This window comes from Phocoena phocoena, chromosome 19 (assembly GCF_963924675.1).
Source record: "Phocoena phocoena chromosome 19, mPhoPho1.1, whole genome shotgun sequence".
In the NCBI taxonomy this organism is placed as follows: domain Eukaryota; kingdom Metazoa; phylum Chordata; class Mammalia; order Artiodactyla; family Phocoenidae; genus Phocoena; species Phocoena phocoena.
The window spans coordinates 1946060-1961176 of NC_089237.1; the positions used below are offsets into that span (position 1 = coordinate 1946060).

At 52.1% G+C, this 15117-nt stretch overlaps 1 protein-coding gene across 1 annotated transcript in view; it reads left to right on the forward strand.

Annotated features, from left to right (window-relative positions):
* The window catches only part of ARSG (arylsulfatase G), a 72022-nt gene that overhangs the window by 50944 nt on the left and 5961 nt on the right, over window positions 1-15117 (forward strand). Inside the window, exons 9-10 of the mRNA XM_065897028.1 lie at window positions 5769-5889; window positions 11348-11438. Coding sequence (XP_065753100.1) covers window positions 5769-5889; window positions 11348-11438 — 212 coding nt within the window. The remainder of the gene's footprint in view (window positions 1-5768; window positions 5890-11347; window positions 11439-15117) is intronic.

Consider the following 15117-nt stretch of genomic DNA (forward strand, 5'->3'; position numbering starts at 1 on the left):
AGGGAACACAGCCCAGTAGAGGAAAGCAGGCTTCACTGGTTTCCTCTAGCATCCCAGAGGGGAGGTGATGGAGAGGAGGCGGGGAGACTGAACCCCGGGGGGAAAGGAAGGGTGAACATAGGTGACAGCCGAAGTCGGGGGTGAGTAGGCACTGTCCCTGGCAGCCTCTGGGCCCCCGAGAACTCCCGGTCAGCCCCGTACAGTCGGGGGTGGGGATGGGGGCGGGGTGCTGCCGGCAGGCGTGACAACAACAGCTCCGGCTGGAGCCTGTGATGTCAGGCTGGCCGGGAAGAGGGCCAGGCGGGCTGCTTTTTATGGGCCCAACTTGCTGCAGTCAGGCCAAGGGTTCACGGGCTGGGCTGGACGTGCCGTCTCTCAAGTGACGTCACCGGAAACCAAGCTCGTGCTTCTCAGTTGAGAATGGCGTTCTCACCTTCAGTCAGCTACGGCTCCGTGATAAAATTGCGTCATTTTGCTGACAATTCCGGGCTTCAGAGGTGCCAGCTGACTCAGGGGATACTTTGGTGAGTGTCCAAAGGAAGCCAGCCTTGGTACGAGGTAACATTTGCTGGGAATTTTCCCGGGACACTCTACCGATGCAGCGGGTCAGCCCCTCTTAGGATGTTTTTGGTGTTAAATTAGTCCTGATTGCAGCAGGACGGTCTGTCTCCGTACGGTTCATCCTCTTGCCATTTTCTCACGTGAATCCATGGAGAGCAAACTTGGGTGGAGTGCCCTGACTGCCAGGACTCCCTCCGGGTTGGCCCTCGGGGGAAGGGTGGTACGACGCGTATTCAAGAAACTGAGGCTCTTATGCTTCATGTTCTTGGAAGCCCAGCCAGACACTCCCACGTATTAGGTACTTAATCACCTCTTCTATCACTTAGTCTCCTACTTTCTTCCCCAGAGGATATACATCTCCTTCCAGATCAGAGATAACTCCCTTCAGCCACTCTGAGCTGAGGCCAGGATCCCTTAAACCAAGGCCCAGTGCCTAAGGAATCACGGACACCAGAGAGTAGACAAGTTGATACACTCACGTGAATACGGAAAAAGTAGAAAAAGGTGTGTTAGGGGCTCGGGGAGAAGGGTCCACGCTAAGCCTATTGGTTACCTTTAGACGTAACTGGTGTGTTAATCATCAGGTGTGCACCGAGCTGACGTGATAAGATCAAAAGAAAGGGCTTACCGATGCCCTGACCCCAAAGCCCAGTGACACAACTGCAGAATGGGGGAAATTCATTTATTCAACGGAGATGAATTGTTGGGTCCAGTTATGGGTCAAGCATGGCTCCAGGGACTGTAAGAACGGGCACATCGGACAGAAGGCTTCTGTTGTTGAGGAGCTGACCTCCCTTCGGGAGGGCAGCACGTCTGAAAAGGGCCTGGTGATTTGATCCTAAAACTCTAAAGCGGGGTATCTCAACCTTGGCACTGCTGACATTTTGGGCTGGACCGTTCTTTGGGGTGGAGGGTGTCCTGGGCGTTTAAGGATGTTTGCTAGCACCCCTGGCCTCCACCCACTGGATGCCCATGGCTTCCCCAGCCCCAGTTGTGACAACCAGAATGTCCCCGGGCGGCTCCAAGTGTCCCCTGGGGAGGACAGACGCATGTTGGTTGAGAATCACAGCTCTCAAGTGATTTCTCTTGGTCATGTACAAAAAGCGGCGGTGGGGGGGAGTGTCTGCTCTGCATCTGAGCTGGGAGGCCCCCATATCTGTTCAGAACAGAGGAACGCTCTCTTGGAGATTCTTGGGGCAAGCCTACAGCGACTAGAAGGGGAGGGGAGGACTTGCAATAATCTCATCTGAAAAACAGCTAAAGGTCTGTTTCGCCCGGAGAGCGGATGACCCGCTGGGGGACCCCGAGGCTGTCTTCCCATATCCCAAAGGCAGGCAGTTATGTGCAGGGGGATTCGGCTGGTTCTGGGCTGTCTTGAGGCACAGAACTGAGTCCCGGAAGTAGGATCTGCAAAGAGGTGATGCTCACGTCGGTGTCCTGTGGGTTGGGTGTCACCGCCCCCCGGGCAAGGCCCAGCCACGCATCTGCTTTCAAGGCCCGCCCCCCACTGCTTCCCGTATCTGGCAGTGGGTTATGGGGGGGGATGGGCAGCGGACCCTCCCTCACCCGCACTGCTGCGGCGCTCTGCTGTGTAACGGACGTGCGCGCTGCGGTGTCGGGTCTTCTGGTGCTGTGGGCCCCCCATGCTCCCTGCAGAGTTGCTGCCGGCCCCTGCTGGTCTCCAAGGGGGACCTGCAGCCTCTCCAGTCTCCACCGAGGGACTTAGGCCAGGAAGGAGTGGGCACCTAGCTTTCCCCAGAGGTAATGCGAGTGAGTTTCCCGCAGGAAGGAACTTAACAGCCAGAGGCCAGAGAGCTCGCTCGCCACATCCAGGAGCGTTCCCACTCTTCCACGCTCTGGAGGGGTTCTGCTCTCCTCTCGCTTGCTCTAGGCCCGGAGTCCAGGCCCACGCACCCCAGCCTACACTCCAGCAGCCCTGGCCCTTCTCACTTCCCGTCTTCAGATCACACCAGCCACTTCCCAGATGTAATGTCCGCGCTTCTAGGAAACAGCCTCCCTTCCACCCCCGGCACCCCAGCAAGCGCCCCAGTGCCATCGACACGTGCCCTGAGATCCAGGCCAGCCCCCCGCAGCCCTGCAGCTCCCCGTATCCTCCTCGCAATTGCCCAGTCGCTGTCACACGCAGGTTCTGTTGGCAATTCCTCGGATAAAAACACAAATATGCACACTTTCTCTGAACAGTCTTCAGCGCCTTGGGCTGGCTGAAGCCGCATGAAGAAGATCTTCTCACATGGGCAACAGAACCTGCAGTGTGTGCCCCCTGGAGCCGACCCACTCAGGTGGCTCTCTTCTGGGTTGCCGTGCCTGTCCGTCCGCGAGCAGGCTCTCGACAGCCCGTCTCCTAACCCAGGCCTCCAGAACCCAAGGCCGATTTGCCCATCGGGGCTGGAGGCGCAGTGCTGGGGGCACACGACCTTTTCATTTTCTTTGAAACCAGAAGAAAAAACAAAAACTTTTAGGTTGAAGAAAAATGGCTTAGTATCTCCTCTTTATATATTTATATAATCTTTATGTCAACAGAATTGTAAAATATAATTTTGAGTATTTTATATGGAATAAGGAACCACAAAGGCAAACGGACTGAGGTTCCATGAAAGTCGGAATGCGCCTTCCCAGGTATTAGAATGAACTGTGGAAATTTGAAAATTAGGTTTGGGGTTTTTTGGTCTCTTTCCCCAAGGTTTCCAAGACTCCCGGGACCAATTTCTTAAGGAGGCGTTGGAGTAGCGGGGTCCCTTTGGTAGCCTTTGCAGGACTGATGCTTTCTCCAAGTTCACGCAGGGGCCCAGGGTCTGGGGCTCTGTGTCCCGGGAGGATCTCCCTCCTCCAGGGCTCCCCTCGGGGGCTTGTTTTCCTCCTTTACGTAAGGAAGGACTCTTTGGTAGCCTGAGCTTGGACTGGCAAGTCCTGGAGATGCAGAAGCTTTTGTCGCGGACCCGAGCTTTCCTCTGTGCTCTGGAGGTTCCTGCCCGATTCTGAGACACTAGGACTCCATGAACATTAGACTCTGTGCCGTATAATGAGGATGCTAAGCCTCACGACGACGGAGGGGGGAATAAGACGGGAAAAGAAAATGTACCGCACACCCCCAATCTAAGGCAGAGCCTGTTCTTCTGCCACTGACCTGACTCCTCTGGGAGGCACGCCTCTCTTACGGGTGCAACGGAGAGAAAACTCCAAACAGCAGCGCCGGCCACCCCGGCCTCTTCAGCCTGCACTGCAGTCCTCCGGGCTGCCTGATTTCTGGCAGGGACCTTGGACTCTGGACAGGTTTCTGGACCGTTCTGTACTCCGCAAGGGCTTACTGTGCACTTCTTGCACTTGCATGCACGTGGGGTGCCAGCTCCTGGAGCGTGCATTGCGAGAGATAAGCCACCGGCTCTGTGAACTGTGGAAGCCAGAGGCAGACCAGAGACGCTCTGTACCATAGTCGAGGGAGAGATCCTGCTTGGGGCTGTGGACGGAGCCCTGGAGCAGAGGGGAAGGGGAGGCGGGCACGCGGCAGTTCCCTTCCGCGGCCCATCTTGGGGGGAGAGCCTCCGCTCCGGGACTCTGGGCTGGGGAAGCAGCAGGTGGGGCCTGGAGGCCTCCCCATGAGCCCAGCCTCAGGTGGACCCCCTTTCCCGAGATGTCCAGCCTCATGCGGGCCTGGCCCTCCGGTTCTGTCGAGTCCCACCAACTCTCCGTTAGCCTGGCCCTCAGATAAACAGCTCTGTTCTTGCCGAAGAGTTTTTGTCTGACCTGAGCACAGCAGGCTGGAGGGAGATGTGCCCTAGAGCAGAGGGAAGTGGTACCACGTGACTTCAAAGAAAATCAAGTTCACAAAATCCACCAGCGTGTTCACAGTGGCTGCCTTCGGGCGGGGGGCTGTGTGTGTGCTGCTTCTTCGTATTTCTGGATGTCATCCTATTTTCCCACCCTGAACACTGACTATTTTGTAACAGGAATAACAGAGCTAAATGAAAGCGGATGGAACGTGTCACACATGACGGCATTCTAGACAAAGACTAGCTATTTGCGACACGGAGACCCAGGGTGGGAAAAATGAAGTAAATGTTCTCTTGCAGACACCTGTCACACACTGTTCCCTCTCAGCGGGTGGCGGTGGCCTAGGTGGTGACAGGTAGAGCCCCTTGGTTCTTCTTTTTTTTTAACTTTTATTTTTAAATGAATTTTATATTGGAGTAGAGTTGATTTACAATGTGTCAGTTTCAGGTGTACAGCAAAGTGAATCAATTATACATATACATATATCCACTCCTTTTTAGATTTTTTTCGCATTCAGGTCACCACAGAGCACTGAGTAGAGTCCCCTGTGCTCTACGGCAGGTTCTCGTTAGTCACCTGTTTTATACGTAGTAGCGTGTATATGTCAGTCTCACTCTCCCATTTCGTCCCACCCCCCCCTTTCCCCCCTCGGTAACCATAAGTTTGTTCTCTACATCTGTGACTTTATTTCTGCTTTGCCGATAAGTTCATCTGTACCATTTTTCTAGATTCCACATGTAAGCAGTATTGTACGACATTTGTTTTTCTCTTTCTGACTTACTTCATTCTGTATGACAGTCTCTAGGTCCATCCATGTCTCTGCAAATGGCACTATTTCATTCCTTTTTATTAGCGCCCCCTAGTCCTTCGGTAGGTCTGCAGGGGTATCCCTGTGAGTGACTATAACAGACATCCGGCGAGCACTCTGAGTGCCAGGCCCTCTACGTGCACCACCTGCGTCTTTCATCCACACTGCCACCCAGTGAGGCAGGTACTGTTATTATCATGCCCATTTTATTTTCAGTTTTTTGGCCACACTGCGAGGCTTGCTGGATCTTAGCTCCCTGACCAGGGATTGAACCCGTGCCCCCTGCAGTGGAAGTGCGGAGTCCTAACCACTGGACCGCCAGGGAAGTCCCCTATCATGCCCATTTTAGAGAACAGAAAACTGAGGGCTAGACAGGTAGATGGCCGAGCTGAGATTTGAGCCCAGGCAACACCTGGCTGCAGAGCCTGGGTGCTGCTCCTGTAGGAAATCCGGGTGGGGCTTGAAGGCAGGACAGGAGGCAGAGGGGGCGGGCTGTATGGGAGGCTGCCGGGGCTCGGTCTGGGCTGGGCTGGGCGGCTCTTGACCCCAGCACGGCCAGGGAGAGAGCCTGGGGACAGCTGGGGCCAACACTGTCTTGATCTTCCCGCAGCGTGCTGGACATCTTCCCCACCGTGGTGGCCCTGGCTGGGGCCAGCCTGCCGCAAGGCCGACACTTTGACGGTCTGGATGCCTCGGAGGTGCTGTTCGGCAGGGCGCAGGCTGGGCACAGGGTAAGTGGAGGTGGTACGTGTCCCACCTGGGCTTCTCCGGAGGTGGGACCCCTGCCCCTCATCGGGGCCTGGCTGCCTCTGCGCGAACAGACCCATCGTCAGAAGGCGCCTGCAAGTGGCCCCTGGAGATCCAGTCTGTCAGCCGCCGAGGCGTGATTCCTCTGAGATGAACCTGTCCTTCCTCTCCCCCTCTTCCTCCTGAGTCAGTCCAGTTCCTCAGTCCGGACTTCTGTGCAGCAGTTTTGGTGTAGGGTGGGCGTGCACTGGGGCCGATTCCCTGTACCGAATGACTTTTCCCCTCACCATCATTTCATTTTCTGACATGCCCTAGGCACGCGGCACACTTTGGGGGGATGGGGTGCATGACCTGTGTCTGTGAGTTGTGTATCGTGGGGTTCCCCGGCCAGAACGGAAGCTTCCCAAGGTCAGGGAGCTCACCATGGAATTCTCCGAACACCTAACACAGGGTCTGGCGTCCGGCCAGCCTGCAGTAAACGAGGACTGGATGAATAAACAAATGAAGGAAAGATGCCCTGGGTGGCAGGGCCGGTCCTCGAGGGCTCAGCACACACACGGCTCTCCAGCCCCCAGGGTCCCCTCTTCGGGGTGCTCTGAAGCACTCGGTGGCAGCGACAGCCAGGAAATGTCAGGCCGGATGGCCTTTCCCTGCCTTTCTGTGTGTTTTACTTTTGCCAAAAGGAAGAGGAAGGGGGAGGAGGAAGGAGGCCGGCGGAACCCGGAGCTCTTTCTGGAAGGCCCCGTGAGCCCGGCTCCTCAGTTAGGGACCCACACATCAAAAGGGTTTATTTCTGGCTTTACCGCGGGTCACATGGAAGTGAGTCAAATGTCCTGGGGCAGTTCCTGAAGCTGCCCTTCCCCACGGCCGGCACACTGGCCCTGAGCGGGCACCAGGGCTTCTTGACGATGCTCGGAGTGGCCTCTAGAGCAGGACGGCTGCTCCCGGCCTATCCGACCCCCTGGAGCTGCAGACCCTTCCAGGCCGAGCCCTGCTCCCGCAGGACAGCCAAGCAGGAAGGTGGCTTCCGCCTCTGGCTGGGAGTTCGCAGTATGTGACCCTGGGGGGTTATCGACGACGTCAGCGGAGAGATGCTCCCGCGTGTTTATGACCACGGCCGCGCACAGAATGATCGGGGTCACCAGGAAGCGCTTCAAGGACTGGGGGCGCCTTGACGCTGTCCGTCCACAGGGGGGAGGCGAGCTCCCGGGCGCGGAACTTCCGTTTCCAGACGGCGGAGGGCTCGCCGCCTTTCTCAAGCTGCCGCTCTCCGCGCACCCACGGGGGCCCCGCTTCAGGGCTTCGCGGTTGCTGGTCTGGGCTCCCAGGGGGCTGGGCCCAGGGACCGGCAGGAGAGGCAGATACGAGCCGCAACACCGGCTGGGGTTTTCGTGGGGACGTGTGATGTGTGTGGGCTACCCCGTGTCCCGGGAGGGGACAGCTGCCACTCGCCGTTCGCCCAGAGCTCTGGTGGCACCTTCCAGGGTAGAGGCACGCGGGCGCTGGCACCTGTGGGCCCGGCCCAGCGCCCCAGAGGGCTGGGCTCCTGCAGCGTTAGTCCAGACACCTTAGAGCTCAACGTAGGCCGCCGCTGGCCCCAGATTCAGCCGCTGCGGAGACCGGAGTACGTTGTCTCGAGTCTGCTGATGGAGGGCCAGGAGGGAAAAATGTATGAGTGACTGTAGAAATGTACATACCTATGCGCACATATACACGTGGGTACACACACACGTGCACGTATTCGCGAGCTTTTTGCCTTTGGGTTTTGGTGCAGTGTACAGGATCTTAGTTCCCCGACCAGGGATCAACCTGGCGCCCCCAGAGTTGAAGCATGCAGTCTTAACCACTGGACCGCCAGGGAAGTCCCTTGTTTTGGTTTTGGTATTCAGTAATCATTTACTGAGTAACTATCACGTGCAAGGCACCGTGTCATTCTGGGGCATCCAACTGTGTATAACAGCCTTAAAGGTTAGATTTAAACATCGCCACCTGTTTGGAACATTCCTTAATACTCAAATTAGAATATATCGATTAGTGCCCACAGCATACACATATATATGTTAATAAACACAGCTGTGTTCACCCTTAGGTATACGCTGGGCTTACAAGATTCGAGTATGGGGTTGGTTTAGAAAACCATTCCAGTTTCAAGGAGCTCAAAGTAACTCCTAGACCGTCATCTCAAAACAATATGCAAAAAGTCTCAGCGGTTGGGTTCTTCCCTATTTTGTAAGCGAGTAACGGAAAGTCGAAGAGCTGAAGCAACCTAGGGCCACGTAAGCCCTGGCACCCTCCCCAGGTCCTGCGTTGAGAGGTTTACAGGCAGATGCTGGGCTATAGGTCTTCCTGCTGTGAGCCGTCTCACCACCCACTTCATGGACAGCTAGGGTCGCTGATGCCATGCCGTGTATTCCTGCACCTGCAGACCCTTCTGCTTCTGATCTAGAGGGGTCTGTGTCCAGGCAACGAGGGCAACCACAAAGGGGGAGAGGGGAGCGGGCAGGAGAGGGTGCACGGCCTGGGGACAGGCGTCCCACTCCAGGCTCGCCTGCTTCCCGGATGGAATTTGGAGGTTGCAGCATCACTGCTGGTCAAGTCCTACCTCAGCCCCAGGTTGCCATGACCAAGTCCAGAAGTTGTCAGCCGAGGGAAGGCTTCTTAATGGCTCTGCATCCGTCCTGTCACGACCAGTCTGGGGCTGTGTAGTCATACAATGCTTGGTCCATCCCTGGAGACCATACATTGTAGAAACGGAAGTCGGGTCTTGGTCTCTGCACCGCGGATCACTTCTCTTAGGGATAAGGGAGGCCCCCTAGTGGCAAAAGATGCTGTCTGGAGCGGCTGGCGCGAGGCTGACGGCTTTTGGAGACCTGGGTCTGTGCACCCAGACCCGAAGGGGTGGGAGACCCCTCCTTCTGGGGAGGCTACCCAGGCACCAGCCTCCAGAGAGGTAAGGAGACGCTCCCTGGTTGAAAAAGCAAAACAAAAGAAAACAAAGCAAACAGGTAAGAAAGGCAACCAAGAAGATGCAACGTGTTTGCAGAAGATAAAGTTATCTTTGCAATTCGGACCGGGTGTCCTCTGGAGAGGAAATGTCTTCAGCTGTGATTCATGTGTAAATTTGCCAGCCTCCTTCCTATGTTGATATAAACAAGAACGCCATCATCAGTCTGCTCAGAGGGGAAAAGCAGGGCACATACGAGTTCTCCAAGATCCATCCGCCCTCCCGAGAGCGAGCCATTTTGCTTGCTCTTGGATTCTGGAAGTGGCGCCTGGTGACACCAAATGAATGTCCTGCACACGGCAGCCGCCGCTTACGGAATTTCTGTTTCTGTTATTGAGCCATAATGTCAATGGCTCGAACCTGCGGGCCTGGGCTCCCCTCTCCTGGATGTCTGAGTACATCCTAGATCTGTTGACAATAGATTTCCCAAGTCCCCCACTTCCTGCCCTCTCCAGAAGGAAACAAAACAGCCTCCTGTGGTGAGAGGCTTGGCTTCCTTCAGGGTTGGAAGAAGTGAGGGTTTTGAGTTACGACTTCTCTTCCTGTTTGGAAGGAGCCTGCTGTCATCACGCCGGCTGGGGACCTGGCAGGCCCTGTCACGAGAGCACGGAAGCAGCAGGTGTGGGAGGAGCCCCACCCTCGCTGGCATCCTTTCAGAGCCGGGAAACTTGGGGGGACAGCTGTTTACCGCTCCAACAGATGTTTCTCATTTTTTTTTTTTTTTTTTAGCTCCATGGAAACTTTGAATCACATAAGCGCCTTTCCAGTGATATATATCGGTCATGATTCATACCAAGGTGGTCTCACGTTTCCAGCCCAAAGCCACCAACTTGCCAAGGATGCTGCTCATTTATTTTCTATCAAACCTTGTCCTTGGGAACCCTGAACTAGGTGTTTCCATTCTGAAGGGTATTCTTTTTATTTTTGCCGGGGGGGGGGGGGCACGCCACTTGGCTTGCAGGACCTTAGTTCCCCGACCAGGGATCGAACTCGTGCCCCCTGCAGTGGAAGCGCGGAGTTGGAGGGTGATTCCATTCATTGATGACTTGCTCGGTCTGAGTGTGGTAGGATGGAGTCAAAGGTGGTCTGTGTTTGGAGGGAAGGCCGTGCACGGTTCTGGAGAAGTCACACGGAGACGCCCTCACGTGAGAGTTGGAGAGTTGACTGGATGCTGAAGAAGCTGTTTTTCTAAGAGATCCAAGGATCACCACCGATCTGTGTCAGGCTCCCTGGGAATATTTCTAAAACATGCAGTTCCCAGGCCCCGTCTTGACCCTGAGGGGTGGGGCTCAGGCAGGGGCCAGCCTCCTGGGTGGGTGACCCCTGCTGTCACAGAGGGACCCGCACTTAGAAGGACCCTGTGCTTGCTTTAAAGCACACGTGCTGTGGCCACCTTGAAATTCTTAATTTTTTGTGTGTGGGTGGGGGGGTAAGTAATTAAAAGAAAATAGCTTTTTAAGAAATTTATTTTGGGGCTTCCCCAGTGGCACAGTGGTTAAGAATCCTCCTGCCAAGGCAGGGGACGTGGGTTCGAGCCCTGGTCCGGGAAGATCTCACATGCCGTGGAGCAACTAAGCCCGTGCGCCACAACTACTGAGCCCGCGCTCTAGAGCCTGCGAGCCGCAACTACTGAGCCCGCGAGCTATGACTACTGAGCCCATGTGCCACAACTACTGAAACCCATGCACCTAGAGCCTGTGCTCCACAACAAGAGAAGCCACCGCCATGAGAAGCCCACGCACCGCAATGATGAGTAGCCCCCGCTCACCGCAACTAGAGAAAGCCCGCCCGCAGCAACAAAGACCCAACACAGCCAAAAATAAATGAAGAAAAATTTTTTTAGAAAAGGAAATTTATTTTGCTGAAGGATAGTTGATGTACAATGTTGGGTTAACTTCTGCACAGCACGGGGATTCGGTTACACACATATACGTTCTTTTTCATGTTCTTTTCCATTCTGGTTTATCACAGGATATTTATTATAATTCCTTGTGCTCTACAGTTGAAATTCTTACTTTTTGGACAAGGTTTCTCTCATTCTCATCTTGCACTGGACCCTGCAGATGACATGGCTAGTACTGGGCCTAGGAATCCAAGCAGAGCTGTAATCCACTCCGATTAGTTGACCAGCAAAAGAGCTCTCTCACACAGGCTCCCGGGAGTTGGATGGTGTAGACCACAGGCCTGTGTCTGTGTTTGGGGCTGGGCTGGGTGTCAGAGGGTGGGTTTGGTGGGTGATGGGGAACAGGGACCACGACAAAGAAAGTAATGCTGAGACTTCCCTGGCGGTCCAGTGGTTAAGACTCTGCGCTTCCAATGGAACTAAGATCCCACATGCCGCACAGCACAGCCAAAAAAAAAAGAAAAAAGGAAGGAATGCTTTCCAGGGAGCCTCTAGCATGGTTTTCTTGTTTGTAAGCCCTGCCCCCCTTTCCCAGGTGCTGTTTCACCCCAACAGTGGGGCGGCCGGAGAGGACGGAGCCCTTCAGACTGTCCGCGTGGAGCGGTACAAGGCCTTCTTCATCACCGGTGAGTTACTGAGGGGCCCTGTCCCACCCGGACTCTCGCTCAAGTTTCCAGGATGATGTGGGCTGCCCCCTCTCAGGGTGCTCTCAGCATCTCCGATGGTGCCGCCCCAAACCCGGGCCCAGGAGGAGGGCTTAACACGCGAGGGCCCTGCCCAGGCCCTCTGCACCTACAGGTACGCTAATAAGGCCTTTCTGCCGTTCGCCTAGATCTCCAGCCAGCTCAGAGCTGGTCCAGCACATCCACACTGTCCACTTTTTCACGTGAAAAACATTTCATCCCACGGTTATGCTTTCAATGCCAGTCTGGCTGAACATTCAGTGGGAGCTTGGAGATATTTTCAAGCAAGACACTGTTTCGGAAAATAGATGTTAGAGGTCTGTTTAGCAAAACCAAGCCTCTCTCCGACTTGGCTCACCCTGTGACCATCTTAAACGTATATTTTAGAAGGGTGATAGCATGGTTCTCGAAGTCTTGCAGTGGCTTTTTGCTTCCAAGTGAATTCGGACCCCCTCCACCCTGGGTCCCTGTACTTTCCTAGTCTTAGTTCTCCAAGAGCGACGGTCCTTCTCCTGGGCCTCCAGGTTAAACTCCCTCTCGGCTCTTAAGGCCACCTGGATTGAGAACTGCTTCTCATCCTCCCAGCTGGTAGGACTTGGAGAACTCCGGTACTTACCACATTCTGCCATACACGCCAGTTATTTAAGTGCATCTTTTCTTTCTTCTAGTAGCTTTAAGCTCTCTAAGCTCAGCCTCTGTAAGCTCTTTAATCGTTGTCGTCTTGACATGCTCGGCACAGAATCTTGCATCTGAGGAACCCTAACACTTTTTTTTAATGAATGAAAGACAAGCTCCCCCCCACGCGCCACCCCCCCAAAAAAAACCCTCACCCAAATCTGGGATCTGGTGTGGATTCCAATTTGATTCAGTTATTTTTTTTTAACTCAATTTCTTTTTTTAAAAATGAATTTATTTATTTATTTATTTTATTTATTTATTTTTGGCTGCGTTGGGTCTTCATTGCTACGCGCGGGCTTTCTCTAGTTGCGGCAAGCAGGCGTTACTCTTCGTTGCGGTGCGCGGGCTTCTCATAGGGGTGGCTTCTCTTGTTGCGGAGCAGGGGCTCTAAGCGCATGGGCTTCAGCAGTTGTGGCTCTCGGTCTCTAGAGCTCAGGCTCAGTAGTTGCGGCGCGCAGGCTTGGTTGCTCTGCGGCACGTGGGATCTTCCCGGACCAGGGCTCGAACCTGTGTCCCCTGCATTGGCAGGCGGATTCTTAACCACTGCGCCACCAGGGAAGTCCTGATTCAGTTATTTAAAGTTAGAGCTTTCCAAAGAATTAGATAATAAAGAACAAAAATTTATTTGCCCTGAGGATGAATAAGTGACCCCCAAAGAAAATGTGGCATAAAACCAAAACAAGTTCTTTGAGTTCATCACTTGAAAGATACTAAAAACGCCACAAGAATCTTCGACTTTCCAAGACCTAAAATGCAAACCAGTGAGATGTTTGTTATTCTTTCAGATGGAAAGTGTCCAGATGCCAGCCCTTACATTACCCTATCTCAGAGGTATGGTTTCTCCAGGCTGAGTTAATTTCAGAAGTCATAACCCAGCCAGAAAGCCCTTGTCATCGTGACGCTGGGATCATAAACGCTACTATGAAGTGATAGGACTGTTTGAAGGGATCACAGTCAGACAGGAATTGTGATACCCAGGGGAGGTCTGTTCTTCTGAGGCATCACCAAACTCCCAGGAAAGTTAGCAAGGGAAGAATGGAAATCTCAACAGATGGGATGAAGTAGGATGAAACAGGATGAAGCCCGGATGTGCTCTGATTCCTCCTTTTCCCCACCCCCGTCCCTGAAAATCTGCATGCTAATTACATAAAACTGCTTTGGGATAAGTGAGGTGAACTGACATCTACTGCATTAGATTGGAGAAAGAGGTGTTGTGTCCCTCTATGATGAGGCTGTGATTTCTGAGGTCGTGTCCTAGGAGGCGCTTTAAGAGGCAGCGAGTCTGTTTCGCTGTGTGGCCTCGAATGAAGTGATCTTATTGCTTTTTCCTTTTTCAAAAGAGTAATTGAGGGAAACTTTACACACAGTGAAAGCCACAGACCTAAACGGCACGATCTGATGAGTTCCTATAAATGTATATACTTGCATAAGGACCCTCTTAATGCTGTGAATTACATCGATTGGTTTTCAAATGTTAGGTCAACTTTACATTCCTGGATAAACTCAATTGTGATGTATTCTTCTTTTTATATATTGATGGATTTGATCTGCCAAGATTTTGTCTATAATTTTCCTTTCCTGCAATGTCTGTGCCGGGGTTAGGTATCAGTGTTTTGCTAACCTTGGGAAATGAGTTGGGAAGTGTTCCTTTCTCTGTTTTCTGGAAGGGGCTGTGGGAGATTGGTATTATTTCTTTCACGTCGATTGAATTCATCTGTGAAACTCTTTGGATCTGGAGGTTTCTTGATGGAAAAGTTCTTGGTTATCAATTTAATTTCTTTAATAGGTATAGGGCTATTCAGATTTTTAATTTCCTCTTGTATCAGCTTTGGTAAGTTGTTAAAATAATTTGTCCGTTTCATCTGAGTTGTCAAATTTACTGGCCTAAACTTGTTCATAATATTTCCTCATTATCCTTTTAATTAATCTTTAATGAAGCAACTTTTAGCTCTGTTAATTTCCTTTATCGTTTTCTATGTCATGATTCCTGCTTTTATTTCCATTCCTTCTTTACTTACTTTACTCTCCTTATTCTAGTTTACTAAAGAGGACATTTATATAATTAAGTTTAAACCTTTCTTATGTTCAAATATAAGCGTTTATAGCTACAGTTTTCCCTTTAAGCATTGCTTTATCTGTATCTCCCAAATTCTATGTTTTACTTTCATTATCTAGTTGGAAATATTTTCTAGTACCTTGTCTAATTTCTTCCTTGACTCATAGGTCATTTAGAAAGCTGTTGCTTAATTTCCAAATTTTGGGGGCCTTTTTTTAGCTCTCTTATCTTTGTCATTTCTAATTTAATTTTATTGTGATCAGAAAACATACTCTGAAAGTTTTCAATCTTTTGAAACTTATTGAGACTTATTTTATGGCCTTGCAGATGATCTATCTTGGTGAACACACCATGTGGAAGTGAAGCAAATGTGTATTCTGAAGTTCTTGTGTATAATGTTCCATAAATTTCAATCAGGTGGAGGTGTTGATAGCTGTCTAGATCACCTATATCCCTCCCGGCTTTTTGTCTAGTTGTTCTATCAATTATTGAGAGAAGCGTTTTAAAAATCTCCATTTAGGATGTAGATTGTCTATCTTTCCCTTTAGTTTTGTCTTCCTTAAAATCGGACTCTGGATCCTTGTGAAGTATCCCTCGTTATCTTGGTACTCCACATCGTGAAGTATCCCTCGTTATCTTGGTACTCCACATCGTGAAGTATCCCTCGTTATCTTGGTACTCCATATCGTGAAGTATCCCTCGTTATCTTGGTACTCCATATCGTGAAGTATCCCTCGTTATCTTGGTACTCCATATTGTGAAGTATCCCTCGTTATCTTGGTACTCCACATCGTGAAGTATCCCTCGTTATCTTGGTACTCCACATCGTGAAGTATCCCTCGTTATCTTGGTACTCCACATCGTGAAGTATCCCTCGTTATCTTGGTA